General features: G+C 49.4%; 1 protein-coding gene and 1 long non-coding RNA gene across 15 annotated transcripts in view; both read right to left on the bottom strand.

Annotated features, from left to right (window-relative positions):
• Positions 1–13,515: 13,515 nt before the first annotated feature.
• On the bottom strand, positions 13,516–18,667 carry LOC111770586 (uncharacterized). The gene is made up of 3 exons (XR_002803874.2): positions 18,533–18,667; positions 15,611–16,654; positions 13,516–14,352 (listed from the first exon to the last, which is right to left on the bottom strand). It is a non-coding gene; the product is annotated as an uncharacterized lncRNA (long non-coding RNA).
• A 5,547-nt stretch (positions 18,668–24,214) lies between these two features.
• The window catches only part of MRRF (mitochondrial ribosome recycling factor), a 55,274-nt gene continuing 52,713 nt past the window's right edge, over positions 24,215–26,775 (bottom strand). For all 14 annotated transcript variants that reach the window (XM_005605765.4, XM_005605766.4, XM_003364129.5 and 11 more), the window contains one exon: positions 24,215–25,165. In XM_005605765.4, coding sequence (XP_005605822.3) covers positions 25,088–25,165 — 78 coding nt within the window. In that variant the 3' untranslated portion in view covers positions 24,215–25,087. The remainder of the gene's footprint in view (positions 25,166–26,775) is intronic.

Raw genomic sequence — 26,775 nt, 5'->3', positions numbered from 1 at the left:
ACCCCACCCTGGGCCCAGCAGAGCTGGAGGCAGACAGGGAGAGGGGATCTGAGCCCCTGCTTCCACCCCCTCTCCAGCCCCGCCTGGACCTCCAGACGGGCCAGGTCCCCATGGCTGTGGCAGACCTTGCAGGGCTGGAGCTCATTCACACCCATCCCACAAGCATCTTCATTCTTGGAAGGTCTTTGGACACATCAAACTGAAATCTGATCCCCTGGCTTCCCCGCTGGCCCTGCTGCTGCCTCCAGGGCCGCACACAAAGGTCACTTCGTCTGCCCCATGACCCCTCTGAGATGGGCTGACTGCAAGCACGCTTCCTGGCAGCACGATTGCTTCAAGCGGCTATGCGTGCAAGTTCCTCCAGTGGGCGCCAGTCCCACCTCAGCCCTCGCTCGCTGTGTGACCTGTGTAACTCTGCCCTTCCTTTGTCAGATCCTCATCTGTATCCTTTCCCAATAATAAACCATAAGGGGAGTATAAGAGCTTTCAGTGAGTTTTGTGAGTCTTTCCAGTGAATTATCAAACCTGAAGGCAGTTTGGGGCACCTCCGGAACTTGCAGGTGGTGTCAGAAGCAAGGGCGGTCTCGTGTGCAGGCTGTGCCCTCTAACCTTGTAGTTGACCTCAACTTATAGCAGCTTCATCCATGATCCTTCATTTTATCTTCACAATAACCCTCTGAAGTAGGTACTATTACCAACCATCCTGTTTTAGAGATTGGGAAACTGAGTTAAATAACCTGACTGGGGTCGCACATTTGGCAAATGACAGAAGTGAAATTTGAAACCAGGTGGGCAGGCACTAGCGTCGGTGCCTGTAACCACTGTGCTAGGCTGCCCTCCCAACCAGGAGAGGTAGGGAGGCGACCAAAAGAGGTGGAGCTTGGGGGTTTGCAGGGACAGTCCCCAAGGGGTTCCCAGGTAAAAGGCTGAGCTTTGTCCTGGGGTCAATGGGGAGCCATTGATGGTTTTAAGCAGGGAGTGATGTGAGTAGCTGTGGCTTGTAGCAAGGTCCCTCCGAATGCAGGACAGAGAGTGGATTGCAAATGGGCCCGAGAAGAGAAAAGACCAAATTTGTGAGGCTACTGCAGCAGACCACATGAGGATAGTGGGAGCTGGACCTGAGCCGTGGTCTTGGGGATGGAGAGCAATGAACAAGTTCCAGTACCTAAAAGGGAGATTTGACAGGACCTGGGGACAGACTGGATTTAGGACATAATGGAGTAGGAGGAGCTGAGGGTGTTAGACAATTAGGGTGCTAAGTCCTTGGGACAGGGGAAGACAGAGCAAGAATAGACTCGGGGTGGGTTATACCACCATTAATGGTCCCAGAGTCTCAAAGTGGTCAGTATCTCAGATCAGGGCCGCCCTTACCCAAGGCCGCAAGGTCCCTCTTCTGGACCAGGAGAGTGCAGGCAGCTCCAGAGCCAGGAAGTGGCACCCTCACTACCTCAGCCTTGCCACCAGGTGGCAGCATAGGCCGCCTTTTTCCAGGAAGGTTGGCTGGCCGAGGAAGAAGGGCAAGAGCTGGGGAGACCTCAGAAAGCGAGCCGGGGTCTCACGCAGGGGCCTGAGAATGCAAGTACCTTCAGGTACCGCATCAAAAGAGCCCGATGTAGGATGCAGGAGTCCTGGGCCCCAGATACCGCCTGAGACCCAGAGCCAGAGCCGAGCCCACCCCTCTCTTGGAGACTCAGATTTCTCCCCTGTAGAGAGTGCAGGCCCTGCCGGGGGGCCAGAAGCTGGCAGGGGGACTTTTAACCCCTTTTCTGGCTTTCCACCCCTAATAGCTGTGGCTTTCAAACATTTTTGGAGAGGAAACATGTTTTTTTACAAACAAAATCCTAAGTGCTCCCCCCCCCCCCAACCCCATGAATGAAACAAAGATCAGATTTACATGGATCTGCTCTAGCTGGCATGCAGGTTGGGGACCCTCCCAAGCCCACAGAGAGGATAAAACACAGACTCCTCACCCTGGCATTCAAGGCCCTCACTCCCTACCTTTCCAGTACCTTCCACACTACGCCCCCACCCCCATTCTCCCATCCAGACCACACTTCTAGTTTCTCTGTCTTTGCCCATGCTGAACTTACCCTTGGGAGCGCCTTTCCCCTCCCCTCCTGATTCAAACTCTCCTCATCCCTTAATGTCAGGTCCTTTCTCACCAACTCCGAGAAGCTTTCTCCGAAGCCCCCAGTGGAGGTCGCACACCCATGGAGGCACCCGTGAAGTCTGTGCACTACACCAGGGGTCTGAAATCCAGCCAGCCTGCACCCAGGTGTGGGGCTTTGTCTGCCAAGAAGATAGTGACCTTTTTCTTCACTCAAGGGCACTTCCTGATGGTCAAGCTCGGGTCCAGAAGCAAGGCTGTATCCGCCCAGAAGAGAGTGCCTCTTCCTAAGTCACGCAAAGGGGGTATTGGCCAGCAGCTGCCCTGCCCAGGTTCTCTGAGATTTCATAGCCCTGGCATGTGAAACACGCTCCTGGACTGCTTGTCGAATGAGGAAAGGGGACCAGAAATCGGACACAGGAAACTGGAAAACAGGGATTCGATGGAAGCCTGGCACACGACTGTGACCCATTAATAATGTTTGATAAAAGAGTGAATGATGGCCAAGTGAACGCTTAAGACCAGACCTCTAAGTAATGGCATTGTGGAATTACGGAGCTAAAAGAGACTGAGAAATCATCGAATCCAGGGTTTTCAAACTATGCTCTCCAGCTGTAGGGATCTTCAAAGGTGTTTTGGGGACAACACTAGGGGACACAGGAAAAGCCAGGCACTCAAGGGTCAGGCCCTCTTCCTGCCTTGCGCCCTTTTATCTGTCATACACTGGGCTTCCCATGTAAGCTTTTGTTTGAAGAAGAACTCTGCTGGCTCAGGAAGGGCAAGAGACCTGCCTAAAGTCACACAGCAGAGGCTGGAGAAATGAGGGCAAAGAAGAGGGATCAGAGATGTGAGGTCAGAGGAGCTCCCAGTTGAGAGCCTGAGGCAGTAAAATGCAGGCTGAAGAGTGAGCATCAGACCAGAGTTTTACACCAGACACGTGAAATCAAGGCAGAGGAGGCGGGATTAACCAGAGGGCGGAGATCAGAGATGGTAAATCCCAGTTCAGAGCAGCTCTGACGTCAGAGGCCAAAGGTGGGGCCCCACCCATTGCTTTGTTCGTCCAGTTGGTATTTACTGAGCACCTACTGAGTGCCAGGCACAGTTGCAGGCTCCAGGATACAGCAGTGACAAAACAAAGTCCCTGCCCTCACAGGGCTCACATTCCTGGGGGTACAGGACAGTCAGGAAATAAACATTCTTATAACAAAAATAAAGAACCAACCAACTAGCGATAAGTGATATGAAGAACATTACACAGAGGGAGAGGGAGAGACTGCCTGTAGGTGGGCTAGCTCATATAGGGTGGTCAGGGAGGGCCTCCCTGAGGAGGTGACATTTGAGCTGATCCCTGAATGAGATGGGGCTGCTGAAGTCCCAGCTCAGGGGGGTGTAGTGGTGGCAGAGCTGCGGGCCTGGAGAGCTGCAGACCCACCCTGCAGAGCTGGGCGGGCTTGACAGGAAGTCTGGCCCCCTGTAACCGTATCCCCAGGAAGGAGGAAGCCAGGAAGGTGCTTTCAGCAGCGGATTCATCAAGGCCGGCTGCCCAACCCCGGCCAGCACCAGAGGCTCCTCAGGGCCCCTATCCACCTTCAGCCGCCCGGGGAGGAGACAGCCGGGGAGGGAGGGGGCCTAGAACGGGCCCTGGATTCTCTTCCAGACAATAAATGCTTCCAGGTTCCAGGGGAGCATTCCGTGGGTCACAGCCGCATCTGATCTCAATTACCCCCGGTGTAGGGTTCCCAGGCTGGGCAGGGGCAGGGGTGGAGGGAAGGCCATTTCTCCATAATCAGAATCTCCTGGCCCAGTGGGTGAAGCCACCCCAGGACAGGTCCCCAAAATTTCAGGACTCAGGGAGGGGGTTCTCTCCAGAAGGAGACGTCTGGCTGTGGGTGGAGGGCCTCTGCCTCATAGATACTTTGCTGTGTGAACTGCTGTAAGTCACTTAACCTCTCTGGGCCCCTATGGAAATGGTGAAGATTTTCCTTTTCCTTTCAATGGAGACAAGAGCATCCTCCTGGCCTACAGGGCTAAACTCAGTGCTGTGGGCTGGGGTGGGCTGGGCAGAACCAGGTGGTGTTGCTAATCCTTTACTTTTCCTGCCTTGATTAGATTGGGATCCTCCCGCAAATACATCCCCACCCAAGATTATGGTGCCGAGTTGTCAGGCTTAACATCTCCTAAAACAGACCAGGGACAAACCCCTGACCTTCCCCAACCTGCTTGAATAAGACACTTTACCTCTCTGGGCCTCAGTTTACCCATGCCCACTTCCAGAGAGGATGCGAAGATCAAATGAGCAACAAGTGTAAGGCCAGCTTGAAAAGATACACACCAGTCACCGTGTTCATTTGATCAATTTTATGGTCAAGAAGCACAAAAATGGCGGTACTTCTAAGCACAGGAAGAAAAAAACCTGAATTTGTAAAAAGTCTGCATGATACGGTTTCTGTGATTGACGACATTGAGCAAGTGGTTCCCTCTCCAGGCCTCAGTTTCCCCATCCAGAATGGAGCCTGCCAACATAGGTCCACCCTGAAAAGGGTCTTTTGGGGCCACGGGCAGCCCCGTTGGCCCACAGGGGTGTCGCTCCAGGTACACTGGCGCGTTTCCAGCAGTAGGTAAAACACTCCCCCTGCAGCCTGCATGTCACTGGGTCCCTTTTCTTCTCTAGGGACTACGGCGCGCGGGGTTAGGTTTTTAATGGGACCAGCAAACTGGAGAGGGTGCAGGATGAAGGGGGCGGCGGGGCTGTGCCCTGCGCTCGGCGTCCAGCGGCCTGTTTAATTTGACACGCGAGGAAACGCAGGCGCGGCAGGCGGCGAGCCGGGACTCGAACCCGGGCTGGCGGGCGCAGGGGCGGGCGCCTTCCAGCTCCCCGGGCTGCCGGCCGAGCGGATGCCGGGGTCAGCGGAGCGGGGCGCGGGCCGGCCGGCCGCTCGGCGGGCGCTGCTGCCTCCTTTTATGTCCGTGGGGGCCCGGCACTCCCCGGCCCGGCCGCGGCCCGCGAACAATGCGCCGCTTCCTGCCGCCCGGCCGCCCGCGGCCCCGCTCGCGCTCCCCGCCCTGCGGCCGCCGGGAAATGGGCCGGAGCCCCGCCGGCCGCGCGGGTACACCGGGTCGCGCCCCCCGGGAGACGGCAGGGGCCGGGGAGGGGCCTCGGGGCAGACCCAGGGCCCGGCAGGGGCGGGGGTGCCCCAGCGCTGGCCCGGCAGCAGCTGGCGTCCGCCCGTCATTCACACGTGCCCAGAGCACACGGCTGAATTCAGCTCGTGCGGACGTGTGTCCGCCATGCGTCCCCGCGCCCCGGGGTGGTCACCCTGTCGCCTGGCTGTGCCATGCACCTAAGTCTCATCTCAATCCCGCACGGGCTCCCACAGAGCTGCTTCGCCTGTGCGCAGACATCCACTTGCTGACTCAACAAATTGTAGTTGGGCATCTCCAATGGGCCGGGCCCTGGGCTAGGCAGGGGGATTCGCAGTGAACAAGACTGAGAAAGGCCCTTGGCCTCCCGAGGCTTAGGTTCCAGAGAGAGAGAGAACGACATCATAAATTACTGAATTATATGGTATATTAAAAAGTGACACTTTTTTGGAGAAAATAAAGAAGGGACTGGGATGGGAAACTGGGTCTTTTAAATAGGGTGGTAATGGGTGTTTTAACTGAGAAGGTGATATTTGAGCAAAGATGCACAGAACATGAATCACAAACAAATACATACGTCTCAAAAGGATATGCAACATACCCCCAAAGTACATGCATGACACACACACCACTGTTTCCATCAATGTGCCTATACATACCCCAGGCACAAGCACTGTGCACACACATGCACGTAGCAGACCACATACACTGCATTGTATACGTATGGTATCTATAACCACTCTGTGCATATCTATATTGTTATTATATGTATCGCCCCTATGCACACACAAATGTGTCGTGCTGTGTGCACATGTGCATATTCATGACCATGCCTGCACCTCCAATACCGATTATTGCCCCATTTACATAATATTCTTCAATTCCCAAGTATAGAGCCCTGTGCAGATTCAAATATCTCACCTACCTCAAGTATGTTTCTTCTAATTTCATAAGCCATTCGTCAATATATGGTACATCCTAATACATTTGTTTACGTCTTGTGTTGATTATGAAAAATACATCACATATGCATATACCCAAGCACATGGATATAAACTTTGTGTAAATGCATGCCTGCCCTACACACGCCCACAAAAACCTACACGTCTCTCTTTCTCACACAAATATGTGCCCCCTTCCCATATATTTCCTTGTACCTGTTTTATACATGCCATACACATGTGTCATGTGCAAATAAATAATAGCAATGACACTTACAGAGTAATTACTATGTCCCAGACACAGTACTGGGGGTTTCACATGGATTATCTCATTCAATCCTTAGGACAACTCTATGCAATAGGTCCTATCCATTTAGCCTGGAAGCTAAAAGCTTACACTGCAGGCAGACTGCCTGTGTTTGAATCCTGGCTTCGACATTATCTAACCTCTGAGAGCTTCAGTTTTCCCATCTGTAAAATGGGGCGAGAGTAGTACTTACATTCAGGGTTATTCTGAAAAGACAGTAAGATAATAATGCTGAAAAGCATACAGTAGAGTACCAGGCACAGAGTAAGTGCTCAGTAAATGTTAGCTGTGGTTATTATAATTATCCATTCTACAGATGAGAAAGTCAGGCTCAGAGAGGTTTAGTGATTTGCCTGAGGTCACACAGTCTGTAAGCAGAGGAGCCAGGCCTCCAGCACAGGTCTGTGTGACCACACAGTACAGGCCCTAGAAACATTCCACTGCTCATGCCCCTGTATCACACAACAGAGACAAGAAACACACACACACACACACACTAGGCACATTCCATGCAGACTCCATACGCTCCTACCTTTCATATATGCATCGCGTAGCTCCCAGGTACCTATCACACAGACATAAATTCACCCCACATTTATATAATCCACACCCATCCACCCAGCCAGGAACCCAGCTAGGTGCTGGGGGTACAGCAGCCAGCAAGGAGGACTTGATCCCTGCTCTCGTGGCACTTAAAGACCAGCACACACAACTGTGAACACACACCACATATAACCTGCATACCCACAGCCCTGCTATGTGCACACGTGTACCACAGGTACGTGTACATACAGCCCCTGTGCGTGAGCCACCCACACCTCACTGCTGGATCAGTGGCACATAACCCACTAGACGCAACTTGTACCATTTACATATACCTACTATAGCCACATCACGTGTACCACACAAACGTCCTGTGCACGTGTCACTCCACGTGGTCAGTGGACATACTTTCCTTGATCTGTGTCCACATATTACACACACCCAGCCATCACTCATGTACCTGTTCCTCTTTCTGCCCCATATGGGCAGCTTGGGAGGCCCAGGCCAGACCCTCTGGTTGGGTCTGGAGGGGTGGAGGTCAGAGAGGCAGGGCCTGGACCCCCATGGCAAGGGAGAGAAGGTGGCCCCTGGCTTCACGGCTGGCGGCCAGGAAATTATAGTCGACACCAAACCAAAGCGGCCCCTTCGCGGGCCAGGTAATCAGGCCTCTCCCGGATTCGGCCTGACAGCTTAAATGTTCTAATTCCGCTGCCAGGGGCCCAGCTCCCCACTCCGGCCGCGGCCCAGGCCTCGGCCCTCCATCATAATTGGACCCACGTTTTCATTACCCTGAGATTAGACAGGTCCCCTCCGGCCAGGGGGACGCCCGCAGCTGCATGGGAACCATCCCCCACACGAACGCATTTACCTGATTATGAAGTTTATTTTATAGCAATTGCTCCAGAGTGCTGGAGGCCCCCTTCGCCCCGCCCCCTGCTCCCCAAGCCCCAGAGGCCTCCACCAACCCCGGACAAGTGGTTTCTGCCTAATGTACTGAAGCCACTTCCCCCAGGCCCTGTGATCCTGGAGGCCCCACTGGCCCCCTGCATGGAGTGGGTCCCTTTTTTCAAAAATCACTTAAGGAATTTGGAGAGGGAGAGAGGGAGGGAAGAACATTCCAAGAATCTTCTCCTGGGGTGCCCAGGGGGGTGAGATCCTCCTTCCAGAGCTGTGTGTCATCTGTTCATTCAACAAATGTGTATTCAGGCCCTGAGCTAATGGCAATGCCATTGATGAGTGAGGACGCTCATTCATTCAACACCGACTGTATGCCACAGAAGAACAGACACATGGCCACTGCCTTCCCCAAGATCACAGCGTAGCAGGGGTGACTAGCAATTTTCCTAGCCCGTGATCTAAGCTCAGGTGAGGGCTGTGAGACCTGTAGGATGAATCAGTGAAGAAAGGAGGTTGGGGAAGGGGAGCATTTCAGGCAGAAGACATGGCAAGTGCAACAGCCTGCAGAGAGAGAGAGCCTGGGGTGTCTGAGGAACCGAAAAAAGATGAAGAAGTTTAGGGTGTGCAGAGCAGAGGTAGGACCTGAGGCTGGAGTTAGGGTCCCAGTCATAAAGGGCCTTGGCAGAGATTGCTTACACTCAACCCTGAGGACACGGGAGCCATGGGAGGGCTTTGACCAGGGGTGGGACCCATCATATGGCATGTACGTCTTGAACACTCACTGTGCACCAGGTGTGGGTCTGAACGCCTCTGTGTAATAACTCATCTTATCCACATGTCAGCCCCATGAGGCCCCAGTGCCCTCTCCACAGTGCTGAATCCCAAAAGCTTCGGTGCCCCAAAAGATTTTACATAAGTTGGTGTCAAATTATTTGGTGCCAAAACTGACCTGAACTAAGAAGATATTTTTGGTTTTCATTTCACTATCTGGTGTGAATATTTGTACGTTTGGGTGAAAAATTATATATAGGAATGATTTTTGACTGTAAGAAATGTCCCCACTGGGAGGTGGTACAGGATATGGGATATGTTCTGTATCAGACTTTAGAATCAGAAAAGCTCAGAAACCTTCCGACGTCACAGGTCTTAGATGAGGGACTCTGGGCTTGTGCCATATCCGTATTTACAGATGAGGAAACTGTACACAGCTGGGGTAAGTCGTTCGCTCAAGATGGCACAGCAAGATGAAGTCAGGCAGTCTGGCATCAGTCTGACCACTGCAGCACACGTCCTGTCTTGTGATTTTTGATGCTCTGAAATGGGGGTCCGGGCCTGCCTCAGGTGTGTGGGGGCCCAGGGGAAGAGAGAAGGAGCTGACATTGCTCAGCACATGCTCTGAACCTGGCCCTGGGCCAGTTCTGCTCACCTCTGACCCTCAGCTGCACCGAGCTTGTGGGCACTGTTAGCCCCATTTCACGGGCGGGGAAAGTAAAGTCAGAAAGGGCAGTCGTCTTGGCCAAAGTGCAGCCGCAAGAGCACAGCAGAGCTGGGAATGGGGCTCAGGTCTGCAGTCACCGGAAACCTGCCCTTCCCACTTTTCTGGGGACTGACCAGAAGAAGGCACTAGCTGGGCTAGGTGGGGTGGAGGAAACAGACCCCAGTAAGAAGCAGATCCAAGTCAAGTGCCCCAGTACCCAAGTGTCACTTGGGGGTGACAACCCCCACCCCACCTCTACCCCCACCAGGGCTGCCTCAGCCTCACCTCTGGGCCTTGTCTCTCCCTCTGTGCCCAGCCCCCTCCAGGAAGGCTTCCCTGATTCATCTGAGCCAAGTTTCTATCTTATTGACATTTGGGCCCTCCAATCGTGCCTTCCCTACTCTCCTTCACTAACCAAAAGTGTTTTCAAGCCAGTTATTCACATGGTACCACCTGCCTAGAGATTATGGGGGGTCCTCCCTGTGGAAGGGGACTGAGGAGTGGCTTTGGAGCCAGACTAGACCAGGGTTCAAACCCTGTCTGGGACAATTATTAGTTGTGTGACCCAGGAAAATCACTTTACTGCCCTAGGTCTCAATTTCCTCATCTATAAAGTGGGAATAATAATAGCATCTCCCTCACAGGGCAGCTGGGTTGCTGTAAAAATTAAATGTGATAATGCCTGTAAAATGCCTCAGCAGGGGGCTCTATTCCTGCTGGCTGCTGCTACAATTACTCTTAGCTGCCTGGTGCATCGTCGACACTCACTAAGTTCCTTATCCTCTCACTGTTCCTTTCCCTGCTAAAGGGATGCTCAACTTAAAATGAAAACAAACAAATGGGGCCAGCCCAGTGGCTTAGTGGTTAAGTTCACATACTTCGCTTTGGCAGCCTGGGGCTCACAGGTTCAGATTCCAGGGGTGGACCTACTCACCACTCATCAAGCCATGCTGTGGCAGCATCCCACGTACAAAGTAAAGGAAGATGGGCACAGATGTTAGCTTAGGGACAATCTTCCTCAAACAAAAAAAGAGGGAGATTGGCTACAGATGTTAGCTCAGAGCCAATCTTCCTCACCAAAAAAAAAAAAAAAAAGCCCTGAGCCTGCCCCTTGAGACTGTCAGCCTCAAGCCTTGAGACTGTCTAGACTCATCTCCTGAGACCTCTCTTTGGGTTCCAGACTTTGCATTCCTATTGGGCGCTCATGGCTCCCTGTTCCCCTCCAAGATTTCTTAACTCCACACTCTTGTTTGTGTCATTCCTGACACCTGGCATTCCTTCTCCATGCCCCATTTACACATCTAAATTCTAGTATTTGTTCATTATTTACTCACTCATGTATTTATAACAAATGCTTTATCCCATGTCTACTTTGTGCACAGCTCTCTGCCAGCTACTTTCACCTAAGTTAGCTCACTCAATCCTCACGCCAGCCTTGTAAGGGAAGGAATTATCTACATTTTACAGAGGAGGAAACTGGGCTCAGCGAGGTTAAGTCACTTGCCTGAGACAACCCAGCTAGCAAGTGGCAGAGCTGGGATTTGGCTCAGACCTTCCAGCCTCTGGAGGCCAGCTCTTAGCTCTCTACCCTGTGGATGCCAAGGAGTGAAATCAGAAATCAGGGGAGCCAGAGGAAAGCAGTGCTTTGTGCCTGGTGAAAGGGGTGAATAGGGACCAGATTTCAACTGGGTTAGGGGAACAGGTTCATTCTGCCAGGAGGAGCTGGAGGGAGGGTAGGCAGGAGGGGGGCTCCCACCAGGGGAGCCTGCCATGGACAGCAGCAGGTTTGGACCCAGCTAGAAGACAGGGGCCTGGACAGGATGATCCCCCGCCTGCATGAGGAGTCGATGGGAGCCCTCTTCACCCCTGCCCACCCCCACTCCCAGCCCCCTCTTCCAGGCCGCAGTGAGATTGGTCTGTGATGAGAGATGGTTGCTTTCCTGCTGTCCTTGACTCGGGGAGAAAATGGATGGCCCAGAGCTGCCCACGGCAGGAAGGCTCCGAAGAGTTCAGAAACCAACCCCCACACCCAACCTCCTCCTCCCAGGGGCTGCAGCTCTTAGGGGTGTGGCCCTGCGGTCTCAGATCTCCCAATCCCAGACAGAGGCCAGCTCTGGTACCACAAAGGAGTGCTAAGGGGCAGATGTGGCCAGGCAAAGGAGAGGCAAAGAGAGGGAGAAAGGAGAGGAAGGGACATACAGACAGAGAGACAGACTCAAGGATGGAGACAAGGAGAGACAGGGAAGAGGAATGTACACGAGATGCAAACAGAAAGAGGAGTGTGGGGAGGCTAAGAAGCAGCAGACGGCAGTGCACAGGCAGTGATGGGTGGTCCATTCAGCTGGGGAAGACAGGACCTTCAGGACTGCACACGGAAGGACAGAATGACAAGGGAATGGTCCTCAGGGACAGCCAGAGGAACAGGGAATCAGCTCCCAGACTGTATCAGGAGGCTCTGGCTTCAATGCTGTGTGGCTCTTTGGCAACCTTGCCCTCTCTGGACCTCAGTGGTCTCATCGGCAACATGTGGGCAATAGCCAGCGCCCCTACATCAGTTCAGATTCCTGGATCTCTATAATCCTGATGCAGGGAGCTGAGGGCAGTGAGAGGCAGGGGCCTGAGTCTGGGGCTGTGCCAGCACAAATGGGTCTCATTCATGTCCATGGCTGTAACTTTGGCTCTACCCTCTGGCTTCAGGGTTCTGATGTGTCCATGATGACAACTGGAGCTCGGGTCACATCCCTGATGGGTCTCTGACTCCTGGTGCATCCACATGTCCCTCTCTGGGTCCCTGACCCACACTGTCTGTGTCATGTCTGTGTCTACATGGGGAGCTTCTATAAAAAACCTGCCTAAAGGAAGTGGTTTGGGATGCACAGACCCTTGTCCTAGCAGACTTTCAGGTCTAATGTCTCCATCCCGGTGCCCCCACCCTCCATGAGGTGCACAGCTGTTAGCCCTGGGGACCCTGACCACACACAGCTTACTCCCCACATTACCCTCCAGCCTCATGCCTGGTGTTGGGTCCAGGCCTGGACTACGAACATTGACAGCCACCAGGAGCATCTGGAGCACAGACACAGGGGAGGGGCTGGAGGCTACTTCCTGGGAGGAGAAGCTGCAAGGATGGAGAAGACCAGCCCTAGGAAAGGAAACTTGGGAGAGAGCAGGCCCCACTGCTGACCTCAGGGGCTGTCATGGAGCCGAGGGAGCAGAGGTGGACTGTGGGGCCAGGGCCCAGAGCCCAGGGTCAGGGCAGGGAAAGCACCTGTCAGCAAGGAGCCAAGTAAGCCAGAAGAGACTGACTGCAGGGAGGGAGCTCCCCACCCCCAGGGGAGAACAAGCAAGGGCTGGTATCTTCTCCACAGGCATGTGGTGGAAAGGATTCAGTCACCAGATAAAGGAGGGATTCGGAGCCTTCTGAGGCTCAATTCTGAGAAGATCCTGCCTTTCCACCCAAAAAAGAAAACAAGAAGGTGATGCAACAGCCACTGCCCCAGGCTCCAAACTGTCCCATCTGCCTTGGGCTGGCTTTTGACTTTTGTTGATCATCCTCATGGCCATAGCTCAAGCCCTCCAGAAGAAATAATGATGATGATTATGATAATAATAATAACAGTATTCGTTGGGTCAGAGCTAACATTCAGCAGGAAGGCACTGTTAAGGCCCTCCCAGTTGTTAAAATATTGAAACACATCCACACCAGTTGTTAAATAGCCACTGCCCCAAGCGTCCTGAGCACACCAGGACTGGCCCAGCAGCCACCGCTGACACTCCACACTCCTTTCTCTGCCCAGAGACGAAGCCTGCCCCACTCTGAGCATCCCTCTGCCTCAGTCCACCTGCAGGAACCCCATCCCGAACCAGGGTGCCCTCAGTCAGAGAAGCTGCCCTCTAAGCGGCGCCGCCTCCTCCAAGGCCCCTCTCCCAAACCTGAGCAATCAAGGCTGGCTCCCTCCCTGGGCTGGTACAAGTGCCCGCCTTCTCCCGGCCCCTCTCGGTGGCTGCAAACCCGGCTCATTTGCATGTGGATCGCGCCTGCCACCATGGGTGCTGGGGTCAATTGAAACTCAAGAAAAGAGAAGAAATTTATGCAAAACTGTTGATTGCATTTGTATGTAATGAAATCATCCAATATTCATCTGACTATAGAATCTAATCTGAGAAGAGAACTGAAGGACATGAGTGTCACTGCAAAACCGTAATGAGCCACTGTAGTGATTAAAAAAGCTCTTGAGCCTTCTGAAAATCCAGGCAGAAATAGCGTCTAATCAACTCTGAATATAGGAGGCGAGATTGGGCTGGCGCGTTGCGCACGGCTCGCCGCGGCGCTGGGGGTGCACGGTAAACCCTGGCGGCCGCGGTCTGTGGGTGCCAATTGCCCGGCCACAATCAGCCGAGTCCTCGCTGCACAAAGCAATCGCCGCCCCGCGCCACGCAGAAACAGCCCAATCACAGATGTTGTGAAGAGCAGCTTCGGGCCTTCGCACTCGCCTCAAAAGCCTCGCCAAAGACTTCTTCTGGGCTCCTTGCTCCCCCACCCTGGGAGGCAGGCAGGGAGGGTTTGGGGATCGGGAGACTGGCATGCCTGGACACACCTAGGACCCAGTCAGCCCAAGAAGGAGAGAGGGTCTGTGTCTTTCAGGAGTCCTGGCCCAGCACTGAAATGTCACCTCCTCCATGAGACATGCCCTGACTACCCCGTCTAAATCGGCACGCCCCCTCCCCCACCGCGCACGCGCGCTCCATGCTCCAACCCCTTACCCCTGCTCCTTGTCCTTCAGAAAGCTTAGGTACGCCTAGCATTGTGTTATTTCTCTATCCATTTAATGTAGAGTAGACTGTGAGCTCCATGAAGGCAGGGTCTTCGAGGTGGGTTGTTCCCCACTGTGGAGTGTGGAGAACCAGGCTTGACACTTAGTAGATGCTCCATAAATATCTGTTGAATGAATAAATCAATTTCAATGAACAACCAAATATATTTAATCATTCCACACAGTGTGTGCCAGGCTGCGTTCCGGGCACTGAGCTCCTGATGGTGAACAGGACAGCCCCTGCCCCCTCGGAGCTCATAGTATGGACAGGAGACAGACACTGAAGACGTTACACACAGTCAAATGGGACAGTGCAGTGCTGGGGGCAGTCCGGTGGCTGTGGGAACAGCTGACGGAGGGTGTCAACCCAATCTGGAGAGGTCAGGGAAGGCTGCCTGGAAGCAGTGACATTAGGTTGAGATCTAAAGGATGTACAAGTGTTAGCAAGGCAGAGTAGAGTCTGGAATGCCCCAGGCAGAGGGAACAGCATGTGCAAAGCCCCTGAAGTGGGAACTTGAGAGAAGGCAGTGTGGCTGCAGCCAGAGGAAGGGAGAGGCTGGCATGAGATGAGGTTGGAAAGATGGTCCAGGTCAAACCCTGCAGTTAAAACCCTGAGGTAAGACTTTGGTGCTTTTTCCTGGGGGTGATGGAGAGCCTCTGAAGGGGAGTGTTGTGATTTGCAATTTAAAGAGTTCACAATGTGGAGAACGGCTCAGAGGGGCCAGCTACGGAAGGAGACTGTTCAGTTAGTTATCCAGGCAATGGGGAACTCCTGGGGGCTGCTGAGCAGAGCCATGTCCTGGCAAAGGCTGTTTGAAGAGAATTAATCTGACAGCAAGAGATGGAGCAGAGGAAGGGAAACCAGGGGGGGAGGCAGAAATGAGCCTGGCAGCCATCCACCCATCCATTCATTCATTCATTCATTCAACAGACAGCTCTGTGTGGAAGCTGCCCTTCTCCACATTCTAATTTATAGTTTCCAGTTGGCTCTGGGTTTGGCTACCAAGTTACCTAGTATTAAAATCGGTTCTAAAGTTGGAGCCAATAGGTTCCGAGAATCCAAGGGACTCTGGATCAGGAGGCTGCTTTTTTTGGGCTGGACTTCCTGACATCAAAAGGGCCTTGTGAGTCATTTGCCTTCTTTAGGCCTTAAATTCCTCAACACTACAAAGAGGGAGCCCAAGGAGATGATCTCTAAGGTCCCACCCTGCTCCCCAAAGGCTACAGTTTTATGTCCTATGAAGGCGTAAGACACCGCAAAGCCCAATGGACTAAACATCCCGAGATGAAGTCTGCCCTGCTAGGTGGTAGACTCTGCTGGGCGGCCAGGGGAGCCGGAAGCAGCCTGGAAATCTGGGTTCACGTCCCAGCTCTGCCACTCACTTGTTACGTTGTCAACGGAAGAGTTGTTCCCTTCTTGTGCGTCAGTATCCCCTTTTGTGAGACAGAGGAGTTTGCCTAGAAGTAGGGAGAGCCGTGTACCCCACCACCCAAACCCAAGAGACACCCTCCACCTAACAGGTCAGCCTGGGTCCCAGTTCCAACAGTTACTGCCATCCTGTGACCTGGAGCAGTCACTTAGCCTCTGAGTCCTCATCTGTAAAATAGGGGCTATTGTGAGAGTTAATTAGATAACATAGCTCAGGGGCTGAGCATCCTGTAAATGCTCAGTATGTGGTGGCTGTGGCTCTGGATGGGCCAACACTTGCCTGGATCGCTGGGCCAGGACTGACGTACTTCTTCCTTCCACCTCTGCAATGGCTCCATTTTACCAGCAACTGGGATGCACTGGGGGCCAGTGGGATTCAGGGGTTCTTTTAATAGGTAGATTTGGGTGGAAGGAGCTACATGCCTCTCTGCCCCACTGGGGTGGGTGAGAGGAACTCTGCTGGGACTCTAGCTAGAGGCTTGTTAGCAATGTTGCCACAAACAACCAGGTACCCAGCAATGGGGCAATTTCCTGGACACGGCAAACAAGATCCTCTCCTTCCTCCCTGAACATTTTTGAATAGCAGCTGCCATCCGCCCCACACCTAGATCCCCATTCTGGAAGCCATGCTTTGAATTTCAGGAGCCCACTCCCCCACCCCCCAAAATTACAGTGTGTGTTGGATCTGAGATGTAATCAGAGCCTTCGCAGTTTGCCTTCTACAGTGGTGGAATGGGAGAGGTAAGTTCAGTCCCATAGACACCCCTGGGCACCACCTCTGTGCCAGCCTTGTGCTGGAAGTCTCTGCCCTCGAAGGGAAGACAATCCATGAACATTACAAAGGGAAAAACATGGGAGAAAGCGCTTTCAGCCCTGAGAGCTTGGTACCAAGAAAAAGGGAAACCACATCTGACTGGTGGATGGGTTCCTGGAAGGCTTCCCACAGGAGGTGGCATTTGAGCTGGGTCTGGAGGACAGCTAGGATGTCTCTCTCTCCTCTGGAAAAGATTTTAAAGCACGGGGGATTAAAAAACAAAAAAAACAAGGTAACAACCACTCCTATTTTCACAACCCGAAATTAACATTTTGCCAAGTTTTCATACATAGAAATAGACATACAGACGTATGAAATGACTTTAGGGTACCTTTAAGTCCTGCCCCCTCCCCGTGGCAATCACTATTATGGTTTTGGTAAGTATCTCTTTATAACCGCCCCTTTGAAGAAAATAATTTTATAATGCAAAATATAGGCAGGAATAATTTTTAAAAGAATCGCTTTGTGCTTGTCATTCTAATTTACGTAAGTGGTGTCACACTATATACGACTCCACGTGCTTTTTCCATTATGTTTTGGGGGCTCTGTTCTTGTTGAAACATATGGCCCTGGCTCACCATTGCATTGTATGGATGCACCGTATTTATTTACCCCTGGAACGGGTAGGGTTTCCAAGGATGGAGATAATCAAGGGGTGACATTCCAGGTAGACGGAGTGGCAGCAGCAAAGGCTAGGGATGCATCTGGGAGCTGGCAAGGGGCCAGAGTGGAGGGAGCACGGGGTATGTGTGGGGGAGCTGGGACAGGGCCCATGCCCCAGGCCAGGAATCTGCAGTTGGCATGCTGGACATCTGGGACTGTGAGGAAAGGCCCCCCCTTAGAACCACCCGCCCGCCCACAAGCCCTCCACAATAATTCCACTTACCCACTCTCTGAGTCCTCCCTGGGGAGGCCTCTGTTACTCTTTCCATTAATTGTCTCATTAATGACCCACTGAAGTCAAGTACCCATTGTTCTCTGGGCCTGGGGCAGCCTCCCTGGCTTTCTCCCCCCAGGGATTTGTAAACGTCTTTCCTTCCCCTGCTTTCCTTTGGCAGGCGTCCTTATCTGGTCCCTGCAGCCCTGGCCCCAGCTGGTGCTGCCTCTTCCTCCACCCACACCCTGCGCCCCCTGCAGAAGCTGGGGCTGTGCAAAGCCACCCGCCTCGCTCACTCTCTGCCTCCATGTCTCTGTCTACCTCCCTCAGTCCTCGTCTCAATGTGTGTCTTTCCATTTTTCTTTTCTTTCTTGCTTTCTTTCTCTCTCTCCTTTCTTCCTTTTTTTTCAGGTCTTAAAAAATATTTTTATTATTAAAGAACTAAGCTATGTAATATGAGGAACTCAGCATACTTACATTACCTCCCAACATCTTTACTCCTTCCAAAATTTTGCTATATATAGTTTCTACACAGTCATGATTACATTGAGTCTATTTTTACAGCCGTAAGTTTTACAATTGTTTTAGTTATTCATACAATTTTTAAAAATTTTTTATTCTTTTTTATTGTGGTAACAGTGGTTTATAATATTATACATTTCAGGTGTACACTGTTATATATTTCGATTCTCTTTCTGCCTTTTTAAAAACTGTGTGTGTCTCTCTCCGGATTTCTGTCCCTTTCTCTCTGTATTTTTCTATCTCCTCCTGTGTCTCTCTCTCAATCTCACTGTCCTCTTTCTAGGTATCTTTTTCGGAATATCTCTCCAGAATAACTGTCTCACTGTCGCCATCCGTTTGTCTCTGCGACTGTCTCCATCTTTCTGTCTCTACCCGCTGATCTCTGTGCTCGTATGTGTGTATGCATGTGTGCGCGTGTGCACATATATTTCTGTCTTTGTCTCTGATTCTGCCTCTTTCTCTCTCCCTCTCTCTGGCCCTGTGTGTATCTCTCTCCCTCTCTGTTTGTCTGTCTCTGTCTCCCTCTCTCCTCTCTGACTCACCTCTCCTTACCCGTCCCTCCTCCCTTGTGGGTCTCTGAACCCTCCTGATTGACTATTGTCCTGTTTCCAACCCCTGCCTCACTACCACCGCTTGCTCACCCACCGGGTCCCTGACACCCACCAGGTCAAACCGCCTCCCTCCATTGCTTCTCTCCCTGGTTACAGCTCCAGCTTCCCTTGGATGACAGCCTCGGGGGCATCAGCACTAGGAGTAGGCGTGAGGTCCCACAGCTCACAGACTTTGGGATTCATGCATCTGTAAAGTTAAAAAGAATGGAGGGCCAACAGAAGGTGACCAACTTTTTATCTTTCTAAATGAGGATTTCTTTTAGAATCATCAACTTATGATTTCATGATAGAAAGAATATTTTAATACCTAAAACAGAAATAGGAAGAGCAGGATATAAGAATATAGAATAGTCCTTTAAGTTAAATAATTTTATGAAAACATTTGCTACACTGCCTTTATTCTACTTATTTTGCCCCAGATGAGTAAAGATGCTGTCATGAACCAGCAAAGGTTCTCTGGCCCAGTTAGAAACCAGTGATCTTGTCCAAGCCCTCCTTGGTACCCATGGGGAAATGGACTGACCTTTATTGAGGAGAGAAAGGACAAAACAGGACCTACCTCTCACTGGCCACTTCAGCACCTCACAAGGCCCTTTCTAGCTCCCTGGTCCCTTAGTTAAAATAACTTATTGAGGCTTTCTAGTTGAGGGTCAGACACCAGACCTCCTGCGTTCCAAGACTTCCTCTGAAGAGGGGGCAATTTTGGAAGGGAGTAGAAAGCACGGGAGCCCTGCCCCCTGGGCCACCTGCGAGCCCCATCAGCGGCAGTGGTCAGCCTGTGGAGGAGCCACTGTGCTAGGAGACTTTAGGGACTTGGACCCCAACAAGCCTGCTCTGGAGCTCAGGTGGCCAAGGGTGGCATGGGATGAGGGAAGAGACCTTTGCCCTGCTCTTCAGGGAGCCCACCCAGCACGCTCAGGCATTGCAAGCCCAGGAACCAGGACTTTTGTCACAGACACTGACACTCAGTAGGAGCAGAGGCAAATCTCCCTCAAGAGGCATTCATGGCCACAGACGCCAGTGGAGCCCGGGTGGGAGAGGAGAGTATGGCAGATGCCAATGATTGTGGACACCATGGGAGGTAGCCTTTAGATGCCCAGAAACTCCTGAGGCTGACTTAGCAGATGAGTTTGGAGGTCTGAGCAAGTAGGTGAGAGTAATTAGAGAAACTCTGGGTTATTGATGTAAATCAACTTCATTTGTATTCAAGGCCTGGCAGGTCCGTTGCAACTGGACAAACACTTCCTTGACACCTGCTCTGCACCAAGCACTGTGCTAGTCCGGTGCAAAGAGTAAGAGTAGGGGATTTTTTCACGGGACTTCAACAAGGCTTATCCAGTGCTGATGTTCTGCCTCAGAGGTGAGGCCAGAGACACTGACAAGGCCAGCCTGAAACATCTGCCACCTCTGTTCCCTGGTAAGCACCACTCAAGGGTGTGCCTGAAAGGGGAGTAGAGCACTTTGCAGGTAGAACTGACAGGACCTGGTGACTTATCGGATGAGATGAGGGAGAGGAAAGCACTGGTGGCTCCCAATGTCCTGCACCTGGGTGGATGGTGACGCTACTCTAAGAGAGGAGATGCAGGAGGGTGAGCAGGCCTGGGGGGGACACAGAGTCCAGGCAGGGCCAGCTGTATGGGGTGCTTGAGGCACATCCAAGTGGAGACACTCAATAGGCATATGCAGGTCTAGGCATCAGGAGAAATGTCAAGATAAGGAAATGAATGAGTTAGTTCAAGGAAGGACGTGGGACCAAGAAGGGCTTTGACGCTAGATAAATTTTGCCTGTCAGGTGGGGCAGGGATTTAAAGGAGCACATACCAGGCAAAGAAAACAGCCTAAGAAAAGACACGGAAGTGAAAGAAAGCAGCACAAAACCTCAGAAAAACTAATAACTCCATTTAGCTTAAGCACTGGTTGCATGAGGGTAGTTGTGAGAGATATATCACAAGTAAAGAGATACAACAGGCCCAGACTGCAGAAGTTATGGAATGCCAGGATGGAGAGTCTGTATGTAACTTAATAGATGTAAATGAGTTTGTCATCTATTAAAAGAAAAGGAGTTTCATGTATATATACAATGGAACATTATTCAGCCTTAAAAAGGATGGAAATTCTGACATATGCTACAACATGGATGAAGCTGGAGGACACCACGCTAAGTGAAATAAGCCAGTCACAAAAAGACAAATCCTGTATGATTCCACTCATATGAAGTACTTAGAGTGGTCAAATTCATAGAGACAGAAAGTAGAACGGTGGTTACCAGGGGCTGGGGGGAGGGGGCAATGGGAAGTTGTTTAGTGGGCAGTTTCAGTTCTGCCAGGTGAAGAGAGCTCTGCAGACTGCTCACACAACCACGTGAATGCACGTCACGCTACTGAACTGTACACCTGAGAACGGTTAAGCCAGTAAGTTTGACGACATGCGTATTTTAACACAAAGATAATTTTTAAAAGGAGTTTCTGAATGGTTCATAGAACAAAATTCAACTTTAAAAAAGAAACATACCTAAAACATAGTGATTCGGAAAGGCTAAAATAAAAGAAGAGGAAAGACAGACTAAGCAAAGGCAAACAGAAAGCAAGCCAGCCAGGGCTGTGATCTCGATATACAACAAGACAGAATTCAGACTCCGAGCACCGAATGAGATGAAGAAGACGTCAAGAGTCAGGCTGTCTATGCATCCAACAACACAGCAGCACTTTCACAGAGCAGAAATTACAGGAAATGCAATGAGAAACAGAAATGCTAGTAACAGAAAACTGAAACATACCACTTTCAAACCAAGACTCATCAAAGGGTCAAAAAATAAGAACTACAGGAAACCTAAACAACATAATCCAAAAACTGCATTTTGTGTGTACCTATCAAAATTTGTACCCCAAAACTGAGAACATACCTTTTCATGCACATCATGAAAATTGGCTGTATTAGGGCAAAAGAAATTCAAAGCTTCACTCAATGGTTTTAACAGGATAAAGGATGTAACACTTTGAAAACTAAAAATCACCAGCCAATATTAGTTTTTGGTGCTGTCAACACCATTAGGGTTGTTGTTATCATTATTCACTACCGGGTGGTCTTTCTGCTTACTCCATGGTTCCGACACATTCTAGAGGAGTCTGCCAAGCAGATGAGGTATAAATATGTCATTTTTACTGTCTCCGTAAAAGCTGCCTCCTCTTCAGTGTTTACTGTGCCAGCTACTGTTTTCCATGCCATCTTTATTAGAAATAGCTTTCTAATTGTTTTATGAAAGTGAGCTGAGCTTTCTGCTTCTCTTATATTACCTTCAGGGAACAGAGTAGTAGTAGGTGCATTTTGAGTAAGTGCTCAATGAAGACTTCAAATCCAAAGGACAGTGATTTAAGACCCACTTCAAGGTCAGATCTGAGTTTCAAACTTGATTCTGGCACTTACTAGCTGTGTGACCTTGGGTAAGTTAAACACTCTTTTTAAACTTGTCTCATATGTAAACACAGATAGTAGTAACACTACATCAACTAGGGTTGTTTGGAAGTTTGGATGTAGTAACACACGTAAAGTGTCCAGCATGGTACCTGGTCCACAGCAGGCATTCAATAAATATTAGTCTGAGACTGACGAAGAGTAGAACTTACCAAAGAGAGAAACTTAGAATAGGGGTTCTTTCTCAAGAAAAAAAATCCCTTTAAATAGAAACATCTTCCAACGCATTTGAAATGACTTAATACTGAATGAAATATTGCAATGAAAAGGGATGAATTCTATCTACATCTTCACACACGGACAGATGGCCAGGATATGTTGTTGCGTCAAAAAAAGAAAGCTTCAGAATAGGAACAGAATAGTTCCCTCTCTGCTTTTTAAAAATTATGTATGTATAGAGAAAGGTCTGGAAGGATATACATCTAATTGTTAACAGGGAGTAAGATAGGGAACTCGTGAGAAGTGTCTCAACTTTTCTCTTTGTAATTTTTAACACACACACACACACGGAAGAAAGAAGAAAAAAATTAAGAGAAAAAAAGTTCTTAAATTCTCTTTGGCCTGTGTTTTTCATGGGACTTTGAAAGCCGTTAAACTGAACAGAGGAGGTGGCTGATTCTTCTGCCAAGTGTGAGAAGTGCCATACTCAGCTTGTCTTTTTGAAAGAGAGAGAGCCTGAAGGAGGGAGACTGAATTGCCCCAGCATGACTCATTACTCAGCACATCCAAACAGGTAGTCTTATTCTCGTCCCTGCCACCACGGCAGCCCTGACACACAGAGTAACAGAGAAACTCTTTGATAAATGTCAACTGAAATAGAGCAATCAGCTGAAAGCCATTTGCTGAGCTGTCTGACTGCCCTGGGCTCGAGGTTTTCCTTTATTCATTTATCATGATATACGGCTTTGGCCAACATACACACAGGAGAGAAATTGTTGACATGTGGAACCCAAGTACAGAAAATCTTTCATTTTCCCCCCCGTCTGTTCACCAAATAAGTTTTTGTTTATTTAAAGACTACAGAGGATTTGGCTGTTAAGAACCAAATGCCTTTGGAGTGGAGTTACAACATAATTTATCATTTCCTCTGTTTATTAAAAAATCCTGCATCTTTGAAAAGCACATTTGGAGTGAGTGGGGGATTTCGGCCACTCACGAAAGACTGTTGCAAAGCCCCTGCCATGTGGCTTACCCCAAAAAAGGCTCCTTGATTGCTATTTCTAGCCCTGTTCTTTCCCAGCTGACTTCGGATCGTATGATGGCTCCTCAGGTCTGGTGAACAGGGTTTGACTGAGGACAGGTAAGCAGGGCAGGAGACTGTGCTAGCTTAGTTCATCTTCGACCTCATTCTGACCTTGACTCCCCACTGGCTGTTGTGCAGTGTATTCCACCAGTGCAAGCACAGGGAGAAGCACAACCCTCATTACCTCTAGCACAGGACAGAACCTGAGAGAAGTCAAACAGCAAAGAGAAGTTGGATGCTGCCTTGAAGGAACGCAGCCAGGCCCTGCCGCTGCCAAGTGGGTTCCATGCTAAAGGCAGACATCTGGCAGAACTGGAACGAACTTCCTACCTTCCACCCAAGACACTACAGATAGCAACTTAGTCCAGTGTACCACGCGCCCCTCAAAGACAGGGATCACATCTTACTCATTTTTGTATTCCCAGCACATAGCACAGTACCTGACACACAGTTGGTGCTCAACGTTTGTGACGGCAGCAGGAGGCATAGGGCAGAGCACGTGCTTTAGATCAGGCTTTAATTTGAATCCCAGGTCTGCCATTTGCTAGCTGTGTAACCCGAGGCAAGAAACTTAACCTCTCTGAGCTCTTCCCTTTCTATAAAATGAGACTGACAATGAATAATGAAACCCTCTATCACTTACTAGCTTTGTTACTTTGGGCAAGTTACCTAATATTGTCAAGTCTCAGTTTTTCTATTTGTAAAATGGAGGTAAGACACATCTCACAAGTTTACTATGAAGATTAAAAATATTGCCTAGAACTGTATCTAGCTAAGATGGCTCTATTATATGTGAATGAATGAATGAATGAACAAATGAGTGAAATAAAAAATTATTGGGGGGGGAAAAAACCTAACTTAACCCAGTAACCAAAGATGAGGCACAACAAACCACTGGTCAGTCAATAACAGGCAAGTCCTGGGGGACTCATTACCAAGTAAATGTTGAGGACAAAGGCAGGAATAGAAAACGACAGAATGATCCTTTTAAGATGGGAAAGAAAGGAAAAGAAGCCAGCATTCATTGAGTAGCTACTATGCGCACTTCATTCACACCACATTTGAATGCCTGCCGTGTTTCAGGCATTATGCCAAGTTCTGAGGATCCTGAAGATATACAGACTAATTATCAAAAAGAATTATTACGGTTCATATAAAAGCAGTACACAGTGCTATGACAACCAATAACAGGGGTCCTAGGCAGGGGGGAAAAGGAAGACTTCCCAGAGGAAGTGCTATCAAAGCTGAGACCGGAAAGACGAACAGGACTGGCCAGGTGAGCAGCGGAAGAATGGCCCAGGCAGATACAAGAGCACATGTGAAGATGACTCAGAGGCAAAAGTACTGTTCTGGATGCTTTATATACAGGTCCGGAGAGATCATTAATCCAGACTGACTCTATCCTTTCCTTCGTGGTTGTTATTCTTTCCAATTTATTTAGACTTTATTGTTGATGAAAATGGGCCTCTTGCAAAGGTATCCAGCCACAAGTGAATGCCAACATCAGCCTCAGCAGAGCTCAAAGTTGGGGACAGGGCCCGACTAATTGTTTGAAAAGGAGGCTCCCGAGATGAGGACCAGGTGGTGCTAAGTCTGCCACTGGTCCTGTCGCTTGGTGTTGTCACAGTCAAGGCAAATGCCCCAAGTAAAGGTCAGCAAATATTCTTCAAGGGGTACCCATGGCAGAAGGCCTAGAGCAGAATGGGGTGGACAGGGGATAGGAGGATGAGAGTGGATAGGTATGAGTGTCCCACTGGAAGGGCAGCCCTCAGAAGGACTGACAACTGCATGGTGACGGCCTTCCGTGTGGATGGGGCTGCGAGATGCCACTTTGTCACTCATGGGATCCATCCCAAACTGGGCTCTGGATTACTGCTGGCCCCTTGTGGATTTTCATCCAAGGAGTTCTTTGGTCTTCACTGCCAGATACCTGTCCAGCTCTGCAACTGTGTCATCGGCCATTTGGCTGATCTGCAAAAACACAAAATGAGACAGCCTAATAACTGGGCTGGGAAAAGGCAGAGGGACAAATATTCCAGAACTATGGAAAGGTCATCGGGGAAATAATAGTGGTGACAAAAGTTCACACTAATTGAGTCCCAGCCAGGCACTGTACTAAGAACTTTACATATACACTCTTACTGATTCCTAACAGCAACCCCATGAGATAGATACAATTATTATTCACACTTCACAAATGAGGAAACTGAGGCAGTTAGATCACTTGTTCAAGATACGCAGCCAGAAAGTAACAATGACAAAATTAAATCCCAGGTAGTCTGATTCCACAGCCCCAAATTCTTAACCACTATTATAGAATGCAGAGAAGCCAGCCTTATCTGTCCCTTAATAAATCTAGAATTTCCTATACGTCAGATACCCTGGTATATAAAGTCCTCATACTAATTGATAAAAAGAATATTAAGATCTGCTAAGCAGAAAAAAAAGTCTTGGAAAATGATGAAGTATAGCTGGTTAACAACATGGGAAATTCAATAGACACCAAAGAAATGCAAATTAAAAAAAGATATAATTCAGTTATTGTAGTTAATAAAATGTTATTGTGTTTTTTAATTACAATATTCAATGCCAGAAAGCCACAGTGAAATGGATAAGCTCATATATCATCGATTGGAATTCAAATTGATGAAATGTTCATACCATTTTTTAACCCCAAAATCTCTCAACTCGGAAATTATCACATGAATGGAATCTGAAAAAATTTAAAGTTCTATAAGCAAAGATATTTATCTAAGCTTTATTTTTAATAATGAAAAAATCAGAAAATCCAAAGTGATAGAATAGGGAACTAGTTGAATACATATAGCCATTAAAAATGGTTAAGATTGTGTATTTCTTATGGAGAGGGTATAAATATGAGTAACATTCCAGTATATATTTTTGAAATATTTCAATATTTTATAATAAGCACGGATCGCTTTTGTAATCAGAAAAAAAAAATAATGTTTCAAGATATTATTTATAATATCACAGAAACATGCTCATGTTACCCTTGAATTAAAGAAAAAAAACAGGATACAAAATTGTGTATACATGCAGTAGAAATTATCTCAAATGTGTAAAAAAAGGAACCATATTTTTTAAAACTGGAAGGAAACATGTCCAAATATTAATAGTGATCATCTTTTAGTGATGGGAAGACAGGTAACGTGTTATCCACAACTATACCCATCACATCCAGCATAAGATCTAGCACATAACAAGTGCTTAGGAAATATTTACTAAATGAATAACTGAAGTTTTCTGTGCTTTTTCTATATTTTCCAAATTTTCTGCAATAAACATGTACTTCTTCTAAGAATGAAAGACAAAACACAATACCACTTAGTAAGTGTTGCAGCCTCCCTCCCTCCTATGTCTAAATGGGACCAAAGGCAGGAGACCTTCGACAGAAAGCTTTGAAGAGGACAGCACTGCGCCCAGGACCTGTGTGTTCAGCAGCACAGCTGCTGTTTGACATCTTTATTTACAGACCACAGGCCTTGGACAGGAACTGGGAACTAAATGCAATGGAAAGGGTAGAAACTAAAAAGGATTTGGAGCAATTGATCCCAGGCAGG

Source organism: Equus caballus, chromosome 25 (assembly GCF_041296265.1).
Source record: "Equus caballus isolate H_3958 breed thoroughbred chromosome 25, TB-T2T, whole genome shotgun sequence".
Classification (NCBI taxonomy): Eukaryota; Metazoa; Chordata; class Mammalia; order Perissodactyla; family Equidae; genus Equus; species Equus caballus.
Note: the sequence above shows the minus strand (reverse complement) of the source record. Positions and strands in the feature narration are given on the sequence as shown.